The sequence below is a fragment of the Exophiala spinifera genome (genome assembly GCF_000836115.1).
Source record: "Exophiala spinifera strain CBS 89968 unplaced genomic scaffold supercont1.8, whole genome shotgun sequence".
In the NCBI taxonomy this organism is placed as follows: domain Eukaryota; kingdom Fungi; phylum Ascomycota; class Eurotiomycetes; order Chaetothyriales; family Herpotrichiellaceae; genus Exophiala; species Exophiala spinifera.
The window spans coordinates 1,376,859-1,403,700 of record NW_015622520.1 but is presented as its reverse complement, the minus strand read 5'-3'; the positions used below and the strand labels follow the sequence as shown (position 1 = coordinate 1,403,700).

The window sequence follows — 26,842 nt, the reverse complement described above, 5'->3', positions numbered from 1 at the left end:
TACAGGCCAGGTCTCCGTTCACGAGATCGCGTCAAGGAGACGACAGTCGTCCCAAATCATTGAGCCTTTTTTTTCGAGACGTTCTTCTCGATCTTATCTGCGAACTAACAACCACCTCAACTGGCCTTTTGACCTCTTTGCCCCTTCCTTCTCTCTATGTTTCCGCCTGGCCCCTCGCACGGCTCCTCCTCCTCCTCCACTCTCTCCCCGTGCGTTTGGGTATCTTGACCTCCAGTTAGGGCCCTTTTCCCTTTGCGCCATACACAAATAGACAAAAACACAAAAAGTAGTAGCCATAGTTTCGTGAATGAGAGTCGTGAAAGTTAAGATAAAAACCCTGGATGGACCTCTGCTCAGACGGATCCAAAGTAGTGGTGGTAGTAAGAGATGGCATGATAAGTCACCGCAACCTTTCGTCCCCCCTTTTCCACTCAACAAGACTTTGGTGCAAAATGCTGGGTAGTCATTGACCACAAAGCGCTAGTGAAGCCAAACATGGTTTCTAGGCCACGTTAGATAGTCGGCGCTGATAGCCTGGGAAATTTTAAAATCCAAGCTGTGGTAGAGACGGGGCAACTAGAAACACCCAAGTTAGCACAAGATGACCCTATCACCGGGCGAAGAATGATGGCAACTGACCTTCCACGATACCAGGCCCGAAGAGGACGTCCGAGTCCTTGAGAGTCCGGCCGGAGATATCGACGACAGTAATGAAAACGAAGACTTGGCCGCCAATGCCACTGGGAATGGGCACGCCAAATCCACCGCCGCCAATGACGCCCGAGTTGATGCCAACGGCGACAGAAATGACATTCAGACCTTCAACGAAAGTGACAAAGATCTCCGTGACGCGGCTGAAATCATGACGAGAGGACTTGAAATCAGGTGACAGCTTGAGTATCGAGCCTGAGCTAATCACTGAGCAGCTAGCACCGGAGCTGACACTAGCGACGGAGACTTCGGTGGCAGAGGCGACTGCACCATCGCTGCTGGTGGTAGTGGTAGAAGAAAGAGCAGCAGAATCAGTGGTAGAGGCGTTGGCTTCTTCCTGGCGCACACGGAGTTTCATTGCAGGTGGGGCTGTTGTTTCTGCTGCAGCAGATTCTGTGGTGGTGGTGGTGGTGCTGGAGGAAGAGGCAGCAGCTGTTTCGGTGGCACTGGCAGTATCAGTGGTGGAAATGGCAGCAATGTCAGCGACGGTAGTGTCCGTGCTGTCCGCCCAGGTCCTGGTGGCATAATCGGCAGTCGTGGTCTCGGTTGCTGACACAGCAGCCTCGACTTGGGAGGCACCAAAGCTTCCTACTTCGTCGAAACATTGTTGAGCATCAATCGTGAGGCTTGGGAATGCGGTGAATGGCAACGGTGGGTTGGATGGCGGACATGCGGTAATGAATTGAGCCGCAAGCGTGAAGACAGAGTTGGGGTCGAGAGGCTACCTCACATGATCAGTAAATCAATTCATAACGACAGGACTGAGCAGAATCACAGTGAAGAATGGATCAGGAGCACCGATGGCACCAAGCGAGCTTCTCTGGAGGGCAGTGTGCAAGCCTTCAGTGGCCATGATGCTGGCAGCTATGGTGAGGATATCCTTGGATCCGACAAAACCGGCCGCTCCCAAGTAGGCACTGGTGCCGATACTCTCGAGAACTGCCGAGAGGGTCACGAAGCTCGCCACATCGGTGACTGGGAAGTGGTACGAGCAGGGCAGGACAGGAATGACGCCGGCAGAAGAAATGGCAGCTTGCAGAATCTGAACATGGGTAGCTTCGTCGAAGGCGATGAATTGCAGATTGACAAAGAACTCCTCGCTGAACCCCGCGTTGATAAAGTCCTGCAGTTTGAAAGTGTTGAAAGCTTCCTGGTAAAAGGTGTTCTCGAGATGTTCAAGCTAGGCGCGAAGAGTTAGAGAACGTGAAAGGCACTGTCCACCGGAGTCTCAACATACGGTCAGGGCGAATTGCAAAATAGTGATGTCACTCTGGGAGAATTTACTCTTCCCAGAGCCATTGCCCCGGGAGGGATCCCTCTGTTCAATCGGAGCCGCCAGCGTCAAGCCGGCAAGGGAGGCCAATGCGGTGATGGTAGAGAACTTCATTTTGATGCTGATTTTTTGCTTTCTGAACGGAAGTAGAGAATACGATCCAGTCAAGGGGTGAAATGAGGGTGTCCGGCACAAGTCAAAAGAACTGAAAAGACTTATCAAAAGCCTAGCAAGGAAAAGATTGGAGGGGACTTGTCAAAAGTCTCTGAAAGGAATGAAGTCGCTTGTGCAGTGGGATGGAGAATCTTTGGAGATGGACCCAAAGGTGAATATATATACTTGCAGAGTAGAGCCCAAGATCATGGAAGTGTTAAGATCCGAAGTCTCCCATGTCAATCTGGCCGCTCGCAAATGCTCACTTACTACAAATCATGATACAGAAAGCGAGAACTTTCAGTTTCAGCCTTCAATGCAGCAAAGTCCCAGAGACCAACACCGAGAACAGTTCGGGAAGCCTCAAGTGTGCGGCTGGTGAGATATCCGGAGCAGACTGGAGTAACCTAGGCAATAGAGCGTTAGAGTCACCTAGCAAACGAGGGTTCGGCGGCTGGTCAGAGAGATCTAACGGTCTCTGGACCCAGCTCTAGATCTGCAAATTGACCGAAAGTGGCAGGCAGGGTGTTTGCCTTCTGACCACTGCAATCTGCAAGCGACGAGCAAGGAGGACAGGGAGTGTTTCTGGGAGTCGGGAACACGCCGCTTAAAGACAAGGCGTTGTCGGCTAGGCCCAAATAGGAGGGTCCAAAGCCCGAATCTGGTACTGAGCACGGGGTACTGGAACTGCTTGAGACACTCGGCCGTCTCTCGATGACTTCAGAGAGAGATGCCTCCTCCGGAGACGCGAACAACCGACAGATGGTGAGGCTGATCCAGTGTTTCAGCGACGAAAAGACGAGGAGATGCCAAGACCCGCGTCACGTGGACCAGTGCTTGGCGAGGCTTCGGATCCTTGCAGTCCCGTAAACTGCGTCTCAGCTTCGGCCTCCTGTGGCTTTGATGAAATGCCCCCTCCATGAGGAGGCGCATCGTGACTTACCCAAAGCACGCGGAGTGTATGACGCTGTTCCCATTCAAGCTCCTCCAAACCATCGCTTCTTGGATTGTCGAGGTAACAACGGGGCCGACATCTCGACTTGGTCTGGAACTGCCCGTCACCTTCCCAACTAGCACAGGGACAAGCCACCTCCTCTACGAGTACCTTGAAATAAAGTGGCATCGTTGATCGACTCTGCGGCAACTCCGTCACATCGAAGAACGGTGACGTGCCGGCGATATTCAACCCCCGTTTGCTTGGGCGACTCCAGTGTCCAACCGGCTTTCCCGTTCCTGGTTGGCTCTGCGGATCAGAGATCGCACTCGGATGTCCAAGCAGGTGCGAGATCACCTTTGGATGACCTATATCCGAAGAGTAGCTGAATCTTTCAAGCTTGAATGGACAATATCGTGGATCATGGAGTTGTCAAGGAGAAGTTATTACAGTATACGTGCCAGCTGTCATCTATACAATGCCACTTACTTCGTCATATATTGAGCAATCATTGGTCTCTTCACGTAAATTATCTGGTCCTTTTGGGCAGTTGCTGACACTTGTCGCTTCCATGAAAACGTTTGGAGACACCTGACAGACCGTGCCACCGGCCTCAGGCACGAGCCCAATGATCTCCGGGACACAGACCCCCAGTCTCAATAACAACGACGATCAGTCGAGCACGTCCCGGGAGAGGGTACGACGTTGCCCAACGAACTGGGGGCCTGTGGCCTCTGGTAGATGGCTTCATCTGTGCTCATCCAGGAACCCGATCCAGAATTGCCAGGCTATAAAAGAGGGAAGGGCTTTTGCCATCAAGTCGCAGACAAAGTCCTAGAGCCAAAATCCCAGAACCAAACTCGAAGAACCAGCCTCCACACAGCATGAAATCTGTGTCTGTCTTAAGTTTGTGCTTGGCCATCACAGGGCTTCCTGTTGCTTTTGCGCAGGACTCTGGCCAGCCAGAGCATCACCATTCCCGTCACCGAGCCATCCTCGTTGTTACCTACTTCGTCAGACAGTCAGAGTATCACTATCCCAGTCACCGAGCCATCCTCGTTGTTACCGACTTCCTCGGACAGCCAGAGCATCACCATTCCGGTCACGGAGCCGTCCTCATTGCTACCTACCTCCTCGAAAAGCCAGAACACCACCATTCCAGTCACGGAGCCATCCTCATTGCTACCTACTTCATCGAGCAGCCAGAAGAGCAGCAAGAGCGTCACCACCCCGCAACCCACGCCGACCAGCCACAGCACCACTTCTCAAGGGCAGGGAACTCCTGTAGTCACAAGCAAAGCTACGCCAATAACACAGACGTCCGGCGGATCGACGTTCACCACAGACACGACTGTGCCTGTCACGGCCTCCATCAGTTCAGCAACTTTTACTGGAGCAGCGGCCCCGGCAAGAGGAGGAGGTTCCGTGATGGGTGGGATTCTGGCGGTTATTGTTGCGCTGCTGTGATCGATCGTCCATATCCAAAAATCTCTCTGAAACTGTGCCCAGAAGATATTGGATTTGGAAGAGACGCTGACAATAAATGGCTCCAGAATATGTGTCATGGAGACGTAATATGAGGTACGGAGTGCGAGTAAAGATATAAGTAATTAGAACAGTAGGTACCTAGCAAGTAAAATAATAGGTATCAACTGAAATACAGTACAGATGCCAGAACAGAATCCCCCATTTATTATGCCTCGGATCCCATTGATTCCTATGATATGGCGCTTTACCGGAGGTGGCTTAGCCCCGATCGACAGCGATTGTCACTTGTTTTGAAGGCGCCGATGACGTTGTTGTCTCTCGCTTTGAGAAACGAAGACGATGTGCCACCATCCACCACGACCACCCAACTACTCGTATCCAGGGCTGCGCTGAGCTCCAAGCAAGCTTTGTCCCTTGTTCTGCGACACGAACTTGCCAATAAGGCGCCCTGGAACTAGACGCACAACCCTCGCTTCATTCCGGATGATCCTACATACCCACATAGATTGGCCGATGATTGGTGTGGTGTACCGCACCCTGGCCCTCATCGAGCTGAGTATGATGCCATAGCGGTGCGCGTTCAGCGAGAGACCTTATCGTCCCATCCATGGGTACGACGAGTACGTACTCGCACTCGTTAGGGTATATAGTATTTCACATGTTCCCTGTTTCCTACACTCTCCCGCTCTCTCTCTCTCTCTCTCCATCAGATATTCCAAAACAGCAACTTCCCCCACAAAAACAGCCCAAATATCGACTTGACACATACCGAGTCTACGTCTTCAAAGGACATCTTGAAACAACATGAACAACCAGGGACAAGCAGCCGGCCAGAAAGAGGACTACCTCGACAAGGGTACGTTTGCCCCTAGGATCGACGCTGTCGCCATGACCAGACGCAGGCACTGAGTGTTATTTTGGGGTGTAGGACTTGATGCCGTCGAGAAGAAGTTCGGACAAGGTACGCAGCGCGACCGTCGCACGAGATCGTCCTGTTGGATCTGCGAGTGCGCGCGGCCTACTAACACCTTTTCACCTTCTCCAGGCAAGATCGACCCTCAAAAGTCCCGCGGTATGAACGAGAAGATCACCGACTCGGCCCGAGAGATGTTTGAGAAGGCCACGGGCAAGAATGTTCCAGAGAAGGTTTGTTCAGGATCAAACTTTCATCACGACCCTCTGCGGTCGGCCATGCGAGGATGCTGACTCTGCTACAGTTCAGCAACTAGGTTACCCGTCGTGAACCGTGACTGATCGCTTGGGCGTCGACGTGGATGGGAAACTCAGAACACAGATGTAGTATTGTTAACTGAACAGAGGTCACCACCACTGTATACTTCATCGTGTCTCCTTTGACTCTTGCTCTCTTCTTTCTTTGGTGACCGGGGTTGCCTTCTTCGGGATGGTCTTTGGCGTTGGGCTTCGCCTTCGTCGTCGTCGCCGCCGCCGCCGTAGTCTACTTCTTGTTGACAATCACAGTCTTGAAAGCGGTCGCTTTGCCACAGCTACCGCGGCCCTCACCGCGACCAGACTTCTTGACCTTTTTCTTCACTAGATCCGCCTTTGTCAATCGTGAAAGAAGCCAGCCCCGGACTATGGACCGGAATGGAACAGGCACAATCGACTTTGCGGATTTTCGGCGCATAGCAAAAGAAAAGGTCTAGAGTCCAGCTTGGCTAGTGTTATACGGAGGTGACCGTAAGCTGCAGCGTGACCGAATCGAGAGGAAGCGAGGCGTGGAAGGGAACAGGAGAGGGCTAAAAATGTTCCCGCACAGAAACAGGCACGCTCCACTCAGCCGACGTAGTGAACAAAGAGAAGCCCTTGGTCACACCAACCCACCAGAGGGAAGTGTTGATCGAGGACTATTCTCTTCTTAGCCAACAAGAAAAACAATGGTGGCTGATGAAGGGGGTCAAGCAAAGCAATGGTGGTTACTGTGCACGTCAAGGGGAAACACGAGTCGAGGAATGCGGGCAATAAAACCAAACATTCCAGAGGATGGGAACATCTCTTTTCTCCCGGCTACGGGACCATACTGTCTCGTATTCAAGATGAGACTCCAGCGCAACTTTCGCTATTCCCAACCATAAAGTTAAAGCAATATACTCGTACATGAGTTCCTCATAGATTCGTCAAGTCGTAGAACATCTCCTACTATGTGCGCAATATATGGCCGCCGCGATACAACGTTGGTATATCGACGGTCTAGATGTCGAATAAATTTCAGCCGCCGAGGCCACCGCCATCAGCATTTCTCAGTTTCGCCGCGAGAGGGGTATCGTAAAAGTTGTAATAAGGGTCTGGAACGCAGAAGGAAGAGTGCCGTAGTAATGTCTCTGCTGTGGGTCTATCGCTGGGGTTGCTAATTCACCGAGTTAGCACTGAGGTAGAATTTAAGGTGGCCTCAACTTACACTTGGAAACAGTCGTACATGAAGTTCAGGCCGTCCACTGTCGCGGTTGATTGTACGTCTTCGGGAATTGGGGGTGCCTGACTGAGACTTCCCAACTTGAATATCGCGCCAATGGCTTCCTCTCGGCTCCAGGGTCTCTTGCCGGCAAACATCTCCAGAACCACACAACCAAGGGACCATATGTCTACCTTGGCGCTGTAGCCTTTTCCTTGCGATCTGACTACTTCTGGAGCCATCCAGAAGACAGATCCCTGCATGCTGTTGGTAATGTCGTTGCCATAAATGTTGTCCGATTTCTTGGAAATTCCAAAGTCAGAAATCTTGCAGGTGCCATCAAGATCAAGCAGGATGTTATCAGCTTTCAAGTCTCGGTGCAGGATTCCCTCGTGGTGAAGATAAGCCAGCCCCTCAAGGGTCTGTCGGGTAAGGGACCGCACCACCGACTCTTCGAATTTACCATGTTTGCGTAGACAGCTGCCAATAGAGCCACCGGGAATGTACTCAAGGTAGATGCTGACAGAAAACTCTTTTCGTTCGAATCCCAGGTATTGGACAATGTTGGGATGCTCCAAGTCTTTCATGGTCTCGATCTCTTGATCAAGAGCAGCTACCATTTCTTTGATACGTTCCTTGTCGTGCCCAGCGGCTTTCTGGTTGACTTCGACTTGCTTGACTGCCAAAAAGTCACCAGTCGTCGCGTTCATACCTAGATATACACGACCATAGGTGCCTTTACCAATCAGCTGGCCACGAATGATCTTAAAAGTCGCCTGTCGCTTAGGCATATCTTCAGAAGGTACTTCTTCTTGTGGTATCGGATCCAGAGTTGACAGTCGATTACCCGGCCTAGGCTTGATCTGTACAATGTTGGCTCCAAACATCTTTGTACTTTTGCGACGGACAATGCTGCTGGCATTGGCCTGTTCAACCCTTTGCGCCACCGACGGACCTCTCCTGATATCGTTGCGCTTCTGCGCCACTTCTCGAATGGACTTCATACGTGAGATGCCGCCTGCGGCCCGCTCGACTTGCCTCTGCGCAACACCCGCGACTCTGTCGCGGTCTCGGGCTTTGAGGGTAGATTCATCTGAACCTAGAGTATCAGACTCGCTCTTACGCTTGAAATCGAGATCCAAGCCCGTGGTGCCATAGGTTGTGGAAGACACTGACGCGTTTTGTCCGCTTTCGAGGGGATTTTGATCTACTGATTTCATCGGCGAGTTGTTATCACCTTTCTCTTCCAGGTAGGGCTCATCGAGATTGACACCTGGAAAGAATTCGTCGAGGTGGTGCACCACGTTCTCCACTGCTGGACGATTTGCCCATATGTCACTGATGAAGGAGTCTCTGCGACCCATCCTGGCGTCATCAGGAGACTGTGCAGAACCACTAAAACTGCTTTCAGATAGGCTGCGCTCATAACCGTCACCACTGGCTGTGGCGCTATCTTCGGCACCAGTATGGTGCATAGATTGACCACCTGACGAGGCTGGTGATTTGAATCGAACATTCTTCCCAGCATAGTGGTCTGTGTCGACAGTCAGTGCTGGTCTTTGCTCTTTGTTTCCCGTTGTTTGGTCTATATTCTTTGGCAAAGACTTATTGGTCAAGGGAATCGCGAATAAACCATCGTCCGAGTCTTCATCCGAGTCTTCCTGTTTGAGAGGATTGGGTGACGGGGCAAATGTCACGTTGGTCTCCTTAAATTCTAGGTCTGGTCCATATGATTTTCTGGTCTGCAGGCGAGGTCTGGGTGCGTCATCTGAAGGACTAATCTCACGGGAAGATGCGGACTGCCGTGTGCTGTTGATGGTAGGGGTGCGGTTCTGAGCGTCTTGGAAGCCTGTATAGCTTCGCTGGTTAAAATGACCTCCGACGGAGGCAGGGGCACCAGCCATTCTGCCAACATTGGCCAGTGCAGCTCCAATGCCTCCAGATGCGACGGCTGAGGAGCTGGACTTTTTCTTCAGTCTATTAGCTTCTTCCTCCGCGATAGGATCAGATATTTGTTTCAAGGCATCCAGAGAAGACCGAGTCCCAGATCCCCTGGCTCTCAGAGAGTTGACTTTGGCCAACGTGGTTGACTCAGACGGTGCTGTGGGAGGCTTTCGAACTGGAACCAGAGGCTCAACTTTCTTATCTTCAAATGGTGACATTCGTGGACTATCAAAGTCGATCACAGTACTTCCACGGATGCCACCACCATTATATGTGGAGCTCTGTTCCTTTTGCGCTCGGCGAGATTCTAGGTAAGCCTTGTGCTTGGCCTCAGTTTGTCGCCGATACTCTTCTGCCTGTTTCTGAAGTAGCGCTGGGTCCGTCGAGGGCTGTTCGCCCGCAGAGCTAGGAGCTGATGGATAGCCATTACGACTGACCCCGCTAGTAGAGTTCGACTTCAGCATCGGTAAGCCTTGTGCTATGTCACTTTGAGCTCTTTGGGCGAATGAGAACCCTAATCCGGTGGAAGTTGGCCCTGAAACGGCTGATAAGGTTGGGCTCTGTACATACAACTTCAAGCTTCCTGAGTAGTCGGTCCGGCTACGTACCGAGATCAAGGCGCTATCAGAAAGGGGGTTGTCATGCTCTGATTGTCCGGGTTCGGTCACGAATACCTGTGCATACTCGGCATCGGCAATTCCCAGCTCAAGACAGATGAGGCTCCGCAAGGCAACCGCTGACTCAACGTCCGTGACATCGACAAGCCGATAATTCCAGCCGTCGGGAGTAACAAAGATATATTTTCGCGAGATATTGATCGGTCGTCTTTGGGTATAAGAAGATCTTTCGTCCTCGCTAGCCACGCTAGTAGAAGAGGGTCGTTGCTGCAATGCTGAGTCGCTCCCATTCGCACTGGGTTTGGAAAATAGACGAAAACCCCCCGGACTTGTTGGCGACTCCAAAGCATGATCATCTGCAGGAGGCTGACTGTGGTCGTGTCGTTTTCTCATGAATTTGCTCCATATGCCCGGTTTCTGATCCTTCGCGCTTGATCCAGCAGGATAGTCGTTGCTCCAGGTGCGATGCGTATCAAGAGGCGAATGCCTCGACATCTCTTGGGCGTCCCGGCGATCAGCATAAAATCTTCCGGAGTATGTGTTTTCCGTTAACGCTGCACCGCTCCTGCTGGGGTCGGTGTGACTTGCGGGAGCGTTCAGCCTCGACGCCCCATTCACTTTCAGCATAGAGTCTGTGCTATTACTTTTGTTATGATCGGGTCGATATGACTGCGAGGACGTACTTGTGGCAGAGGTAGGTACCGCGCTACTAAGGCCTGGGCTCGCATTTGGCGACGTTTCAAAACCTTTTGGTAATAGACCAGTTGAGCCGTCACCAGATAGATTAGGGCTGTGACGCCCACGATTGTTGACGGTAGTCAGCACACCTCTTGTGTAATCTGCACGACTGGAACCATGAAAGCTGTCAGGTGGCTTTGCATCATTGGGAGTTGAGGAGCTACTGCTGTGTTTGCTGAAGACAGGCATTGTGCTGCTCCTATTCTGGGAATTGCGCGGAGCGAGCCCTGCGGGAAAAAGAGCTGCTGGCTTTCCTGGGCTTCCTTCAGGCCCGGAAACACTAGAAGGATTGCCGAATTCAGCGCGAGGGAGATGAGGAGAATTTTCCACTGTACCATCTGTGGACGCGCTTGGTATGATTCCCGATTCACGCCTTCGATGGCCCATGCCTGCACTCGCCGGCCCTTCACCTCCCTGCTCCACAAGCCGTGATATTAGTTTTCGCAGCCGTTTGCCTTCCTCACGTTCCCGGCCTTGGTCCCATCCGGTATTGCTACCAGAACAAACCTTGGCTAATTGAGGGTAGATGGTCTGATGCATCATTCCAAGATTGCCACGACCATTGGGACCACGTCCTAGGTCCAGAAAATCCGAGCCTTGCAACTTTAGCAGCTTGAAAGTCTCCTGCCAATCCTTTGAGAATCCGTTTGCGGCAAGCCAGACCAGAACTCTGTCCAACGGCCACTGCAAAGACAATTCGCTAGCGCCCCCTGTCGCAACGGCTGCGCTATAAGCTCGTTGACGATTGTGATCGTTGCCAGTCTGAGGATCACGTAGCGTTGCTGTAGGCGGGCCAGGAGAAATCGGTTCGTTTCCATCGCGGAGCGGCAGGGTGAATGAAGGCCTACCAGAAGAAGCAGATGATGCGCGAACCTCCCTATTGGCGATATCCGGATTTGGGTGAGTCGGGTTCGGATAGGAATAGCTGTGTGAGGTCGTGTTGCCCTCAGAATGTCTTTGCTCCGATTGCGACAGATTTGGCTCGTTTGTGAATTGCATGTCATATCCAGAAAACGAGGAGAAGTCGTCAAGAGGAGGTATACCGACGCCTGGACCAAAGGAGTCTCCAGTCGGGATGAAGGTTGCTGAAAGAATGGGCTTATCATTCTGTGGAGGAGGAGGAGGAATGTTCAAGTGTGAAGGCTGCCGCATGCCATACTGCATGTTTTGATTCTGCGACATGGGAGGAGGTGGTGGTGGTATATTTTGGCCCAACCCCGGTCTTCCCCATGGCTGTGGCTGCCATCCTCCGGTCGGTAAGCCATACACGGTGCCCAAGGGTAAAGAATTCGGGTGCGGTCCTGGGGGAGGAGGAGGGAGGGTCGATTGCGGGTGCGGTCGAGGTGGAGGAGGTGGCAGGTGGCTCAAGATGCCTTGACCTGGGGGTGGCGGCGGGCCAGGTATATATTGTTGACGTTGATTATCCATTATCTGGCTGTTCAAGACCATCGTCTGGTGCACACTGCCTTTTCCGACACAACTCCGTTTCACCTGGAGGCGCCTATCACACTTGCAAGTGTGACCTATTTACCACCAGGAGACGTAGCTAGTCACCATTTTATCCTTGTCGGCGCAAACCACCTTCAGACCTCTTCACGTCGACACTGTCGAATGTTCGCGGCGGCCAGAACGGGACTCTACTAGTGTACCGCAGTCGCTCCGAACACGGCGCTGACCAACAACCTTTTGGCGGAGAAGAACCCGTGAGGTGTCGTGGCTTTGAAGGTTAAAGGCGACGGAGTGTTGTACAGTCTAGCATGCGGTTCGCTGGCTGAGGATGGACTCGTAGTCAGAGGTCGCAGGGGTGTAACGGTGCAGAGATGGGGAAAAAGAACGCGCGGGACCCTCGTAGGCGAACGTGTTGCTTGTTGCGATGCCCGGGAGATACTCATCGAAGCCCTTCAGGCGCAATCTTGAAGGAACGGAAGAATCTGCGATGAGCGACGCATGAGAAAAGGTGAGAGGGTGTGTGAGGCCTAGTGAGCCTGTGCTCGTACATTGGCTGGTCTTCATGTCAGAGCCAATGGATGCCCGGAATAAGCGACACGAGAATAGCATCAACAACCACAAACGACCTACCTGCCTTGCCTTTATTAAGCATAGCGCACAATCGACGCCCCTAGAGACGATCGGGTTAAGCTGCCAACGCCCGTCTCGCACCCCTAAGATGTAGCCTATAGGTACTGTAGCTCACCACGCATCCCGCCCGTCGCTGCATGTGCTGTGTATACTCACCTGCCCCTAGGATAGTAGTCACTCTACCAGATACCCAAGCATCATACTCCCCAACAAGTCTGTAGTATAGGCAGCATCGAAAGGTGCCTAGTGAGCCTTATCAACCCAAGCCGCCAATACAGCCTCGCCAGAACGCTCAACCACATTCGTCTTCGCGCCAAAGCGAGGAGCTGTGCTCCCAGTAAAAGTACGGCAGAGTGTCGTGCAGCAACACGCTGTATTCAGCCCTGTATCGAGGAACGAGTGAAGGTTAAATCAACCGGCTCTTCTTCTGGGCTTTTGTAGGACTTGCACAGATAATTCCACTGCTTCTGTACGAGTACTACATCACACCATGATCTGCGATTGATCCGGCGAGAGACAATGGTTGGAGGGTCGCAAAAACAGCTCCCGCCGACTTCCACCATCAGACCACCTGCAACCATCATCCATGCCATGCGTCATTTGGCCAATTGCTTGTCACTGAGTGTACCAGCATGCCCACCCCGATTCTTGAAAATTGTCTCGGTGGCCCATGTCTAGATTGAACTCAGGCTCGCGGCCCGGGCAACGTGTTGATTACGTTGGGTTCACATGTACATGTGTATATATAGGTGGAGGACTGTCTCCAAAGATGCCCTACTCTCAACCGTCCTTCTATGCAAGAACTTTGATACCCAATCATGGCTGCTAACACTGACATTCGCTCAAGCGAGCTCAGAGAGCCCGTGGATGTTGCTACGTATCTGTTTACTCGACTGAAACAGCTAGGCATCGACTCCCTACATGGACTACCGGGTGACTTCAACCTGGTGGCTCTTGACTATATCTCCGAGTGTGGTCTCAAGTGGGTGGGCAATTGCAATGAGCTCAATGCAGGTTACGCCGCAGATGGATATGCCCGGATCAAAGGCATATCAGCCGTTGTCACCACATTTGGTGTGGGAGAGCTGTCGCTCCCTAACGCCATTGCAGGAGCGTAAGTCCTGGCCACCCTTGTCGAGGTCGCACGTGGAATCTCACTGTGGTGCAGGTATGCAGAATTTGTCCCTGTCGTCCACATAGTTGGAACACCAAGCACCATCTCCCAGAAGAATGGAATGCTGCTGCACCACACCCTGGGCAATGGGAATTTTACAGTTTTTGCAGACATGGCCGCCAAACTGGCAGTGGACGTGGCCAAGTTGACAGATCCTCGGGACATTCCAGCCCAAATCGACCATGCTCTGGCCGAGTGTTACCTCCAAAGCAGGCCGGTATACATCTCCCTTCCCACCGACATGGTTCAGAAGAAGGTCGAAGGCGAAAGGCTGAAGACGAATATCGACCTCACCCCTCACCAGAACGACCCTGAAAAGGAAGACTACGTGGTCGATGTCATCCTGAAGTACCTGACCGCTGCAAAGAATCCCGTCATCCTAGTGGACAGCTGTGCTATTCGGCATGGAGTTCTGAAGGAGACACACGAGTTCATCCGGAAATCCGAGCTTCCAGTGTTCGTAGCCCCCATGGGCAAAGGAGCCGTGGATGAGACGATGCCCACGTTTGGCGGTGTTTATGCCGGTGATGCCTCACTGCCTGGGATTCGGGAGCGAGTTGAGGGTTCTGACCTTCTTGTGAGCATTGGAGGCCTCAAATCAGATTTCAACACCGCTGGCTTCTCATATCGGACTTCACAACTACGCACCATTGACTTGCACAGCACCTGGACCACTGTCCGTTATTCCGAATACCCAGGAGTCGGCATGAAAGGGGTCCTTCGCAAGCTCACCGAACGATTGCCGAAGCTGAACGTCACACCAGGACCAAAACCTCCAGAGAACCTCGTTCCTACAGATAAACTCACAGCAGACCCGGCCATTACTCACGACTGGTTGTGGCCCACAGTCGGTCAGTGGCTACAGGAGGGCGACATTGTGGTAACCGAAACCGGCACCTCGAGCTGGGGGTTCTGGGGTGCGCGGTTGCCAAAGAACGTCATAAACATCAGTCAGATCTTGTGGGGAAGTATTGGCTATGCCACTGGTGCTACTCAAGGAGTAGCGCTCGCTGCAAAGGAGCTCGGGGGCAAGCGTCGAACGATTCTGTTCACTGGAGACGGTTCATTTCAACTCACGGCTCAGGAAGTCAGTACCATGATCCGGCATAACCTTAACCCCATCATTTTCATTATCTGCAATGATGGATATACCGTCGAACGACTCATCCATGGTATGGACGCAGGCTACAACGACATCCAGAACTGGAGGTACAAAGAATTGCCCTCGGCCTTTGGTGCCAAAGAAGGTACCTACAAGACGTACCAGGTCAAGACTAAGGATGAAGTGACAGCTCTGTTCGCAGATGAAAAGTTCTCCAGCGCGCCATACCTGCAACTGGTCGAGGTATACATGCCGCAGAAAGATGCCCCGGAGGCACTGAAGTTGACTGCGGCGGCCGCTGCTCGGGTCAATGCCGCACTGAAATGAGCCGAGTAAGGCCAGGGGACGTTTGGGACGGACGGTACATGGGTTGTCGGGAACAGTGTTCTGGGATGATAGAATAGCAATGAAATGATCTTGGATACCTGTACTCTTGAAGACCCCCAAATCCTCTCGTCGTGTAACCGGTGACATGGTGCGTGGGCGTGAGGAATGTGCAGCCGATGCTCGCCTAAAACTTCCGTCTTAGGATTCCACATGCCGTTTACCTTGCGGTCGCTTCGCTTCGCGTGCATCTCGAGTCAAGTCGCCTTGAGCCACGAAAGCACCAATCCACTATACTTATCCCTATAGAGGCGACGATGTTAGGCATCATAAGAGTTACTTGCGGCCTCCTGGGACAACCACTTGTTACTCTGTGAAGTTCATCATGTCCGGATCACCACGGCTTCACCTTCTTGTGCATGAGAATTCTCGATAAATGGTCGTCTGTCAGGTGAGCCGTAAGATGCGGCGCCTGTGACTCTAGCATCAGATCAGACGAATCTTGGTCCATCTTTGCATACAGATGGTGCGATCAGTGCTCACAGATTAAAGCGGTCCGCTGGCCCACGCCGCAGCCTACATACAGACAAATAGCCTTGTTCCCAGACCTAACGCCGAGCACGCAAGCCTCACAGATTCTCGATTCACTATGGCAAGCCTCGAGGATACCTCCAGACGGAGAGATACCTCCCAACGGACCGACGGTCACAAGCCTCAAAAGCGCAACCCGCGTTTTCCTCGACTGCCCTCTCCCAGCATGCCCTCTCGGCTGAACCTGGGTGCAGATGCCCACGAGGATGTGACAGCGCCATCAAGAGGAAGAAATGCCCCGGCACAATACATGAATCAGTCCATCTTCTCTATGATCGCTGCAGCGGGATCGCGAACAGATTTCAATGCCAGATTTGACGAGTCTAGTGACAGTGAAGAGGAGGCGGCCCAAACAAAGCCGTCATTTGTTGGCAGCAAAGAAACATCCGTGAAGGAGAGACAAACAGCGCCAGCTACCGAAGCAAAAGATGACTCCCCGTCCTTCATGAAGAGAAGCAAGTACCCTTCACCAGATCACCTGTCCGAAAATCTCCCGCCCTCCCCAGCAAGAGCACCAAAACCTAAAGACAAAGACAAAGCATCAACTCCACAACCAGAGTTAAGCCAAGAGAGTGACTCTGCCTCAGATTCAGGGAAGAGCAATCCAAGAGACGCCCCTGTTCTCAGTAGACTGTTGACTGCCGAGGCCGAGTTCACAGAAGGCGATGACCATCCCCCGAGTATGCCACCCTCCGAAACCGTACCCGAAAGCGTTCTTGCTACACGATTGATGGAGATATTTGGATTTGACGCTCCAGAAAAAGTGGTGGCAGAATACCCATGTTGGCTACTTCAAAGTGTACTTCTCCAGGGCTATCTCTACATAACTACAAACCACATCTGCTTCTATGCATACCTGCAAAGAAAATCACATAACGTCACCAAAATCGGCTATTTAGAGAAGAAAGGTCGGACAACCTCGAAGTATAAGAGATATTGGTTCTCATTAAAGGGAGATGTGCTCTCATACTATTCTGATCCCTCCAACCTTTACTTTCCATCCGGCAATATTGATCTGAGATATGGCATATCTGCGCATGCCTCCTCAGAAAAACGCAAACAGAAAGAATGCAAAGATTTTTGTCTGACGACCGATCATCGCACATATCACTTCCGCGCAGATAGTGCTTCAAGTGCAAGAGAATGGGTGCAAACATTACAAAAGACGATTTTCCGGTCTCATAATGATGGAGATAGTGTCAAGATATCGTTGCCAGTGCAAAACATCATCGACTTTGAGGAGAGTCCTGTGGTCGAATTCGCCGAGACGATCAAATTCCGGGTACTAGAAAGCGAAGACGCATATGCTGTTGGGGCTGTGGACGAGGTGAGTGGTTACGATGCCAGTGCCCATGTGCAACTGTGCAACTGTACTAAGTTTACATAGTATTTCTTCTCCTTCTTCAGCTTCGGACAAGATGCGCTGCAGAATTTTCGCACTCTGTTCCCAGAAGGAGATGGGGCGAGAACTTCTGATGAACTATTATCTGGAACTCGAAAGGATGTCAGCACGTTCAGCCCACAAGGCAGACTGAATATGCGCAACGTGTCTCCACGCCGAACACCCGATAACGAACCAACGAAATCCTCCCCTGCCCTCCAAGAGAACGTGCGAGCAACGCTCTTGGCACATCCCGCTCTGAGAAGCAGGGACATCTCTCCCAGGATGAGTGGCGAGTTTTCTCACGGTAATAGTCCATCGCGTTCAAGTGGTGAGTATGGCCGAGGCAGCTTCGAACGAGGCCGCAGAAGCGGAAGCACCAGTCGACTTGAAGGGAACATATCCAGAAGGAGACCTGATTCGTCTTTTGCTCATCATCATGACTCGGAGGATTCGTACGTTCATTCCATTGACAAAGAGACCGATTCGTCTACAGCACCACTGTCTCCGCGAGCCGAAGCACAGATGTCGGCCAGCCAGATCCTCGACCGCAGCGATCTGTTCCACCCACCTATTATCCAGCGGATGACAACACTTGCATCTATGTCCTCTGAAGCCAACTCCGAAGGTGGAACAGTCCTATCCAGGTCGCACCCCAACGACGCAGCCTCACCCATTCCCGTTCGAGGTGCTGGTACTCACTGGAAGAACAAACACTCGATATCACAAGAAGAGGGCGTCGCGCATACCAATACACCGCCAACGCTACAAGACTTTGTCCGAGCTGGTTCATCTCGCCTTCAACGTGCAGGGCAACTCGCTGGGTTTCTCAAAAACCCGTCTAAGTCAGTGCTAAAGTACTTGCCAACAGAGCCAATGTCATACATCGAGAAAGTATCGGACATGTGGACAGGGGATAGGAAACATTATGGTGATAACGAAGGTGTTGTACCTGGCGACAAGGGCATCGATCCCGAGGATGAAGAAGCGAACGTCGGCCACGGAGACCGCTTTCGCGCTCATTTCGCTCTCCCACCTACGGAAAAGCTGCGTGCCACCTATTTTGCTTTCCTGCACCGAGTACTTCCACTCTACGGCAAGATCTACATCAGCAATCGCAAGTTCTGCTTTCGTAGCCTCCTTCCAGGTACTAGAACAAAGCTTGTTCTCCCCCTGAAAGACATCGAGAATGCTACCAAGGAGAAGGGCTTTCGTTTCGGGTATCATGGGCTAGTGCTGGTCATTCGAGGCTACGAAGAACTATTCTTCGAGTTCAACTCGAGTGACCACCGAGATGACTGCACCGTGACTCTGTTACGAAGCCTCGAGAGCGTACGAGATATGGAGGAGTCCGGCATGCTTGCGAAAGAGGAGGAAGACGACGCTGAGGCTGCCAAGGAAGAGCACCGGATGCTACAAGAGGCGCGGCGGAGCTCGACTGGTGATCACCAGCTCGCGTTGCCTGATACAGCGGAAGCCATCTACAGCCATGAAGACGCCCGGCCTGTATTGTTTGAGGGGCCACGAGCGTCCATCTCTAGCTCCAAACCTACCACGCCGTTGAAGATTACGTGTCTAACGATTGGGTCTCGAGGAGACGTGCAACCATACATTGCCCTGTGCAAAGCGCTGCTTGCCGAAGGCCATAAGCCCAGGATAGCCACACACGCAGAATTTGGCCCTTGGGTGCTGAAGCATGGTATCGATTTTGCCCCGGTCGAGGGCGACCCGGCGGAGCTCATGAGAATCTGTGTCGAAAACGGCATGTTCACCTATTCCTTCCTACGAGAGGCATCCGCGAAATTCCGCAGCTGGATTGACGAATTGCTCAGCTCGGCATGGCAAGCGTGTCAGGATAGCGATCTCTTGATTGAGTCGCCCAGTGCCATGGCTGGCCTCCATATTGCGGAAGCGCTCAAGATACCGTACTTTCGGGCCTTTACTATGCCATGGACTCGGACCCGGGCATACCCTCATGCATTTGCTGTACCCGAGCACAAGATCGGTGGCGCGTACAACTATTATTCGTACGTCATGTTTGACAATGTGTTTTGGAAAGCCATTTCCGGACAGGTCAACCGATGGCGCAAGAAGGAACTGGGGCTACGGAGTACCAACATGGACAAGATGCAACCCAACAAGGTGCCCTTTCTGTACAACTTCTCGCCTCATGTGGTTGTACCGCCTCTGGACTACCCTGACTGGGTACGAGTCACAGGTTACTGGTTCCTCGACGAAGCACAGACTTGGACGCCACCAGCCGAGCTCCAGAGATTCATCGAAAAGGCCCACAAGGACGGCAAGAAGCTGGTGTACATTGGATTCGGGTCCATTGTGGTCTCCGACCCGGCGGCGCTGACCAAAACGGTAGTCGAATCGGTCCTCAAAGCAGGCGTGAGATGCATTCTATCTAAGGGATGGAGTGACCGCCTCGGCGACCCGACGGCAGTCAAAACCGAAGTACCTTTACCGGCAGACATTCTTCAAATCAAGTCCGCGCCACACGATTGGCTGTTTAGACAGATCGATGCCGCTGTCCACCACGGAGGTGCCGGCACGACTGGAGCAAGTCTCCGGGCGGGGGTACCCACCGTCATCAAGCCATTTTTCGGGGATCAATTCTTTTTCGGATCGAGAGTTGAAGACCTCGGGGTGGGCATTTGCATGAAGAAGGTCAATGTCAGCTTGTTCTCACGCGCACTCTGGGAAGCAACCCACTCGGAACGGATGATTGTAAAGGCGCGGCTTCTCGGAGAACAAATCCGCAAGGTAAGTTTCGTGGCTTTGGGGTCTCTCGGAGATGGAGGGCGAGCTAACTCTGAGATAGGAGAATGGAGTGCAGACGGCAATCCAAGCCATTTATCGTGACTTGGACTACGCCAAGTCCATCGTGGCTGAAAGAGCGAGCAAGCAAGGAGTTCCCGCTGACGACAGCGTGCCTCTGGACGAGGGCGACAATGAAGAAAGCTGGACTTTTATCGGAGATGAGAGTGACCCTGAGCTTCAGAGACAAGTGCAAGACTGGGAGTCACCGATTCGAGTGAGCGTGGGCCGGGCCAGCCTGCGCAGTATGCAGGGAGTTGAGCCGGTCAGGAAGAGCAGTGTGAGATTATGAGAGGGACTCGAGAGCGGAAAGGACTTTCAAGAAGAAGCTTCTCTCGATCAGCTGGTACGCCGCACATTGTGGTTACTTCCTGAGGGGCGAGCGACATGAAGATCCGGGGTGCGTGTTCATGTGCAGGCGTATGAGCCCCATGCCTGCTGAAGCGTGTTTCCTTCTGACGGTATTTGATTTATTTCCCCTATTGTTTCTCTGTGGCTTGAACGGGTAATTGAGGGCTTATGAGACAGGAGGCTTTTGGGGTTGATGATGGCGATCATGACAACGACGATGATGATTGATGGGTGAAAGGTTTCACAGTGGCGTTTCTCGAAGCGAGCTATCATAATTCAGAATTGCTAATGCCACTTTACGACGATGGGAAGTACGAGAAGGTTTAATTTGAGACATGATTAGACATGGGTAGACCTAGATAGGGATCCTATTGTCTCAAGCGAGACGGTTAATGCAGAGTCCCCAGTTGTGAGTGAGTCTCTCCTTGGACAGAGAGGACTCTCAGTCACTCCGGTGTACCCAACAGTAATACTGTGCCTGGGTCCTTTGCTGGTACTATAGGGTGGATTGAAAAAGGATATCATATACCCGACAGAGGGCGCAAGTGTAGAAAAGTGCGTCTCTTCTACGAGCAGTGAGAGGGTGGGCAGTGGGTGGTGGTTGGTACGGAGAAGATATCCAGCAACCTTTCTTATCCCTAGTTAGAGGGCCAGACATTCCGATAGGTAGCTAGGTAAGTAGTATCCAGGCATTTTTATTGTTCTCTTTGGACAGGCATCACATTACCGCCGAGTTTTGGCATTTTTCATAGTGATACACAAGGTAAGGTACGTACAGGTAACGATCGCTGCGGCCCAAGGATTGGGTGTTCTGGATACGATACGAGGACGAGACGGACACCGGAACTTGGAGGATACCTCAGGTAGCAACAGGTAGGATACGAAGAAGACAGGTACCTTAGCTCGAGTACCTATGGAGTACCTACTCACCTAACTAGTTAGGGGGAGACGGAAACAAAATCCAGAGGGAGGAGACTGGAATTGGTTGGGTAAGTTTAATAGTTACAGTACCTGGATAGATGCCCTGTAAGCTCCTCGTAGGTACCTAACGCCCGCCCTACAAGCCCCCTAAGGTGCCTAAGTAAGTATCTCTAGCCGGGCTATTTGCTGGGTTTTCCGGTGGGCAATAGGTACTCGTACTTATTAAATTTAGTACGGTAACGGTACAGCCCTACAGCCTCAAAGCTTCAACCATCTGTCGGCTACATTTTCCGACTCTTGGAAGCATTTCTTTATCCACTTATACAGGTACTCGTAGGTAATAACTCAACCCTCAGGTGATGATGATCTCCCTGCTGAGGCTTCTGCGTGTTGGTCACCTTGATCTTCTTCTGATCTTCTGATCTTCTGCACATCCGCCCACTGCACGCACTCACAGTCTCACTCTCTCTTTGACCATGACTCTTTTCTTTTCCCTGAATCACTCCATCCTTGTGAGCAACATTATTCAATGCACGTCGGATGTGAGCGGCCTTCTGTGACCTGTCGCACCCGGCAGGACGGCAACGAAGAGCCACTAAAAGATCACCCGCCGCCATCTCCGACATCCGTTAATTTCCAGGTGGCTTGTGGTTACAGCTGGAGAATCTGCCTTAGGGAGTCTTAAGTAGCCTTAAGTAGCCTTAAGCAGCCTTAGGCCTCGATCTAGGTACAGCGTACCGTGTTATTATCGCACTTGGCCTGTGCCCTCCGTACCCGCCACCCCGTGGTCACCGGAACTGGTCTTCCAGGGCTCCATTCGCCCCCTTTACTCGCCCGGAGGAGGGAGCATCTTATATTACGAGTGCACTTGTACCGTTCCCTGACGAGAGGACGAGACAGCCCACGGCATGCCAAGGGTTCGCCGTAGCTCAAAGATCTTAGATGGTATTGTAGAGTGAGAGCCAAGGAGCCGTACGGAGTACTGTAATACCAACTGCCGTAGGCTACGAAAGACCTACAGTTCCTTGACGAGCCACTATTGTCCCACCGCCGCCACCACCACCACATAACACCACCACCGACTACTCCGTACTGATTGCGTCTCTTCCCAGCGTCGTTTTCCTTGCTCCGAGTGCCTCGTCTGGAGAAAAGTCTAGACAGCGTCCCGGGTACTTGTTAGCACGAGCACGAGTACCACACACACCTTTCCCCATCATTCCACCGCGCTTCACGTTACTCCACCACGGTGATCCGAAACTTCTGGGTTCTGCCACACGACAGCCAGAAAAACTTTCCCTCCCCAAGTTAATCCCGGCTTGCCATCGCGTGTATTATTGTTGTATCGCCCGACGAACCCCCCTCCCCCCTTCGCCTGCTCCCGAGATCGTGTCCTGGACGGCGCAAGGGTTATTTATTTATCCTTCCCATTTGCCAAGTCATCCGGAAAGCAGAAAAAGGCAAAAGGTGCCTTCGCCTTTCCTTTCTCTTTTCGAGAAAAATCACTACTCTGGACTTTTGACCCATTCTCGACTCTCTCCAGCTTTCATGTCCGTGTGACCAGAAGGTTCCTTCAGATCGAAGGCCACCGACCCTTTCGTCTTCGGAGTTCGGCATGAACCCGTCCACCACCACCACCACCACCACCACCAGTCTGTCTCCGCCAAACACGCCAGGGAACAGCAGTCTTCTCGTCGCCCACCCTCACCCCAACAACGGCGTCGCCTCGCTGCCCATATCGCGCTTCATCAATCCAGCATGGGAGAAGCCAGAAAGGGCCCGCACCAGCCATGCCTGTGAGCCGTGTCGCGAGCGCAAGACAAAATGCGACGGCTCTCGCCCAGCGTGTCGTCGATGTCTGCACACGGGCACCACCTGCTATTACGGTTATGGAAAAGGATGGCGGAAACGAAAGTGAGTGGCCTTATGGCGAGCCGTCGCTGAACATGCTAACTTTCTTCGCCCTCTGTAGGACCGCCGAAGATCTGACTGCCACCAGTAGGCGCCTGGCCCGGTATGAGAGTCTACTCAACGACATCTTGCCCATGGTGTCTCCCGAGGTTCGAGCCCTGATCGACGAGGCACGTGAGAATGTAAGTCCCCCTCGTAAAGCCCGTCCGGCGCCGCATGCTTACAACCGCCAGGACACTTCGAATGGATCAGAAACGAACGACAACGACTATAATCCTGGTCCTCCACGGCTGGACGGGAGTATTTCGGGAGCTCCTGGCGGTCGCATCATACTACCGCTGCCAGTCCCCAGTCCCCATGTGCCCGGGGTGTCGCGGTCATCGACATCGTCGAGCACTTTTGAACCTGCTGGGCCGCCAGCGACACTTTCCACCGCCAGTTCTCAAACGTCCCAGCGGCTCTCACCCGACTCTAATCAACTGACACGTCTCCCGTCCATCACCGCCGGTGGCATTTTGATCGAAGAGGAACGCGCCGCCGACTTTTCACCGCCCAAGGCGCCGGGTGTGGACACGAGTGCAATGCCTGGCCTGGAACGGCTGGTGCCCCTGCCTACGTCTCCCAGTCACTCTCCACATGGAGGTTGGTCTACCGAGCCACCCCTAGGGCATTTCCTTGCTGACAATCGGACAAGACGTGACGCGACCTCATCAGTTCTCCCCTGGTTAAAGACCAATGAAGCCACCGTCGACCCCCATTGATACATGAGATATGATGGATCTGGGTACTACACAAGCGACGCGAATTCGAAGGCCTATGGCGCGGACAGTAAATCCGACTGCGTCCCCTCAGGGTGGTTTTCTTCTTCTAATGCACCCCCCCTTTCGAGAAGGCTCTGACTCGCTCTCCGCGCAACAAAAGGAAGAGCGAGTCGCCCTCACAGCTACCCCGTACACACTAGATCCGATGACGAAGTTCCATCCTTCGGAAGCAAGCAACCCCCTCTTGCATCAAAAGGACCAAAAAAAAAAGTAATTGGAATGGACTAGACCAACCATGGCCAGATTCTCTGGCACGAAACGGCCGATGATCATGGTCTCGACTGGCGAGCTGCCGTCAGCAGCGACTACCCCTCGGCGCACAGCACGATGGACCAGTAAAATTCATTGATTTTATACCCGGCTCGAGAAGATGGCGTTTCTCGCAAACCTGCATATTTCTTCGCTACAGTTACTCAATCGTTCCAACCAAGAATTCCTCGCCGGAGCCTGCGAAGATCTTCGTCTGGACCCTGATTTCGATTTACAGTAGGATTATTCCACACACAACGAAGAGAATGTTACTCCGTAGCCTGGAGCACTAACTAGGGACCGGGGCAAGGTCACGACTGGATGGATTTGCTGGGGGTGTTTTGTGGACCCTGGACTTATATGTACTCGTATGTATGGTGGCCGGATCAGCGCTGCGAGACGGCACGGACTTGACTTGGCTTGGCTTTTGGGGCTGGCCCTTTGACCCCCTTTGACCCTGTCTTCGGAACACCAGCGCCGCCGCTAGAAAAACACCCGTCCAAACTGGACAGCGGGGGGATCATTGGCCGGATCGGTGAAATTTGCCCTCGGTCATCCAAGGCCTCTGGAGTGACGGATTCTTCTTCCGTCCGGCGCCTTTCCATTTTCACGTCATCCTCCTTTCTGACAGGTCTGGCCCGGACTGTTGTGCTACGAATACGAGAGCGTACGTACGTACAATAGGTCTGCCGAAAGTGCCCTTTCGTCCATACCGTCTCGATAAACTCCTGGTATGGCGGAGTATTGATGGACGAAATGCGGAATTTGGTCTTGTGCGCCTCGACAGTCCTGGACCGAGGGAGCAACGAATGGCTAGGGTGAACCTGGAAAAGCGCTTACCCTTCACCAGTCGCGGGTTGGGGCTTGTTTGTCATGGGTAGTCCGGGTCGGTAGAGTCTAGAACCCAAGCACCAATTCCTACTGTACGGGACTAACTAACTAGTTACTTGTACAATAGGTACCTGGTAAGCTAAGGGGAGGAAACTCCGCAGGCACTTTCTTTTTTATCGTACTCTTTTCCTTTACTGACATACTTCGGACTGCAGTCTGTACCTCCCGACCCATGGATCGTCTCGTCTTGACAAATACTTATCGACACGTACTTGCAACTTGTACGGTATGTAATTGCTACATATGTTATCGACGTCCCGAGTGCAGCTGACCTGCACTGTAGTTAGTATGTACGCCAGACCAGACCATCGTTTGTCAACCTCGCCTATCACATTTGACCCCAAACCTCCATTCTCGGGCCTATTCGTTTTGCGCGCCCGCGACGCATTTCCCGCCCTGCGAGAAACTTTAGAAACAATGGCCATTCTTTTCAACTGTTTTTTCCCCATCATTGTCTGCAGCATTATCCAGTGAAACTTCCGGTGTCATCTCGAGTTTCGCCCTCGGGAGCCAGCGCCCACCCCCATGACGATCAGTCGTCAATTGCCGAGGTGTGCGACGGATTTCCGTTTTTCGTGCCCAATTGCCGCCCGCCCACCCGATCATCAAACAAAATTCCGCTCTTTGGAAATCGCAAGCCCGCAAAGCTCGGCTTCCCTCGAAAGGCTGGTGGTTACTCGTAATGGTCGTTTGGTTCGTTCCCACTCATACGAGGTAGTTGTTCGTGTTGAGTGCCGATCATCAAAGTACGAGTACAGTACCAGAAACTTGAGAAATTGATTAGTCTATTACCTCGTACTCGCCAAAATAAAAGCGTGCTAGAGCCTACGATATAATTCATCAGCCTATTTACCCTCTGGGCTCCCTAGTTAATTAATGCTGGCGGTGGCCAGTGATTCGAACGGAAACTCATAGCCGGGAGATTTGCCAGTCAGTGAGTCGTACCGAGTACCACTCGTAAGTCAACAGCAATGGTCACCTGTCTAGGTAACCGACTACGTACATAGGTACCAAATGGACTGACTGACTGTAACCTGAGTGCGGCGCCAGAGCCAAATGTAAAGAACGGGATTCCCGTGTCAGTTGTGTCACGCCATCAAAATGCCAAAAACTCTGTCAAAGATTACATACACTTATACAGTATGTACGACTCGTCGAGTACGGAGGAGTAAACAATGAAGAACAGCAGGTTACATAGGTAGCGAGATCGGCAATCGGTTGACCACCACGGGGTACGGATGGGATTCTCTCTCTTCTTACAAAAAGTTAAAGTTGTCACTCCGTCCTGGCTGGTGTCAAACAATCTCATCTCGACCGAGGGGCTACAACACAAAGTCAAATCTCGCAACTCGGAGGCACGGATACGAGTCGCCTCCCTGGTGGTTCTCTGGGTAGGTTACCTACTACCCAAAATTGTTGTAGGGAAGGTATAGTACCCACCGAGCCGTCACCACCTACGGCACAAACAACCCAACCCCAGATACTATAATAGTTCTGAGTCTCCGAGTGTTCACCTCATTTATTACGTACACGACAAAGTCCCGCGTAGGTCTTCTTTTTATATGTTAAAAACAAAACAAAGTTTTTATCCAACCGAATTCTAACCTTCCCCGTACAGAGAGTCCTCGTCTGTACGTACTTACATACTTGAAAAAATCAATAGTATTCGAACGAGGCGATCCTTTCCTTGGACAACACCCACCAGTCAGTCCCCCGAGGTACGGATCACTAATTTTTTTTTTAGTTTACCCCGTGGTACATCCCCTGACTGTTGTATGTACAGTAAGTAAGTACTGCCTAGTATCTGGTGACAATAAAGAAGAAAAAGAAAAAGAAAAAGGGAATCTTTGACGGCAAACCAAACTACCGTCCCGTCTCGGAGAAGGAAATGATATTCGCTTCCCAACAACCATGTCTTTACGAAAAAGTAAATCAACCCTGGAGCGTCAACTCTAACAT

The 26,842-nt window shown here is 52.2% G+C and overlaps 6 protein-coding genes across 6 annotated transcripts; 4 read left to right on the top strand and 2 right to left on the bottom strand.

Annotated features, from left to right (window-relative positions):
- Nucleotides 1-610: 610 nt before the first annotated feature.
- On the bottom strand, nucleotides 611-2,098 carry PV08_10531 (uncharacterized protein; the record flags this gene model as incomplete). The annotated part of the gene is made up of 3 exons (XM_016384845.1): nucleotides 611-1,432; nucleotides 1,487-1,891; nucleotides 1,949-2,098. The coding sequence occupies 3 exons, from the start codon at nucleotides 2,096-2,098 to the stop codon at nucleotides 611-613; spliced, it is 1,377 nt and encodes a 458-aa protein (XP_016231447.1).
- Nucleotides 2,099-5,363: 3,265 nt separating this feature from the next.
- Nucleotides 5,364-5,788, top strand: PV08_10530 (uncharacterized protein; the record flags this gene model as incomplete). The annotated part of the gene is made up of 4 exons (XM_016384844.1): nucleotides 5,364-5,415; nucleotides 5,488-5,520; nucleotides 5,605-5,705; nucleotides 5,777-5,788. 4 exons carry the CDS (start codon nucleotides 5,364-5,366, stop codon nucleotides 5,786-5,788), a joined length of 198 nt encoding a protein of 65 aa, XP_016231446.1.
- Nucleotides 5,789-6,785: 997 nt separating this feature from the next.
- Nucleotides 6,786-11,717, bottom strand: PV08_10529 (uncharacterized protein; the record flags this gene model as incomplete). Its single annotated transcript, XM_016384843.1, has 2 exons — nucleotides 6,786-6,924; nucleotides 6,976-11,717. 2 exons carry the CDS (start codon nucleotides 11,715-11,717, stop codon nucleotides 6,786-6,788), a joined length of 4,881 nt encoding a protein of 1,626 aa, XP_016231445.1.
- A 1,448-nt stretch (nucleotides 11,718-13,165) lies between these two features.
- On the top strand, nucleotides 13,166-14,950 carry PV08_10528 (uncharacterized protein; the record flags this gene model as incomplete). The annotated part of the gene is made up of 2 exons (XM_016384842.1): nucleotides 13,166-13,461; nucleotides 13,516-14,950. The coding sequence occupies 2 exons, from the start codon at nucleotides 13,166-13,168 to the stop codon at nucleotides 14,948-14,950; spliced, it is 1,731 nt and encodes a 576-aa protein (XP_016231444.1).
- Nucleotides 14,951-15,596: 646 nt separating this feature from the next.
- On the top strand, nucleotides 15,597-20,034 carry PV08_10527 (uncharacterized protein; the record flags this gene model as incomplete). The annotated part of the gene is made up of 3 exons (XM_016384841.1): nucleotides 15,597-16,865; nucleotides 16,926-19,688; nucleotides 19,747-20,034. 3 exons carry the CDS (start codon nucleotides 15,597-15,599, stop codon nucleotides 20,032-20,034), a joined length of 4,320 nt encoding a protein of 1,439 aa, XP_016231443.1.
- Nucleotides 20,035-22,801: 2,767 nt separating this feature from the next.
- Nucleotides 22,802-23,651, top strand: PV08_10526 (uncharacterized protein; the record flags this gene model as incomplete). The annotated part of the gene is made up of 3 exons (XM_016384840.1): nucleotides 22,802-23,104; nucleotides 23,156-23,564; nucleotides 23,617-23,651. The coding sequence occupies 3 exons, from the start codon at nucleotides 22,802-22,804 to the stop codon at nucleotides 23,649-23,651; spliced, it is 747 nt and encodes a 248-aa protein (XP_016231442.1).
- Between the last annotated feature and the right edge of the window lie 3,191 nt (nucleotides 23,652-26,842).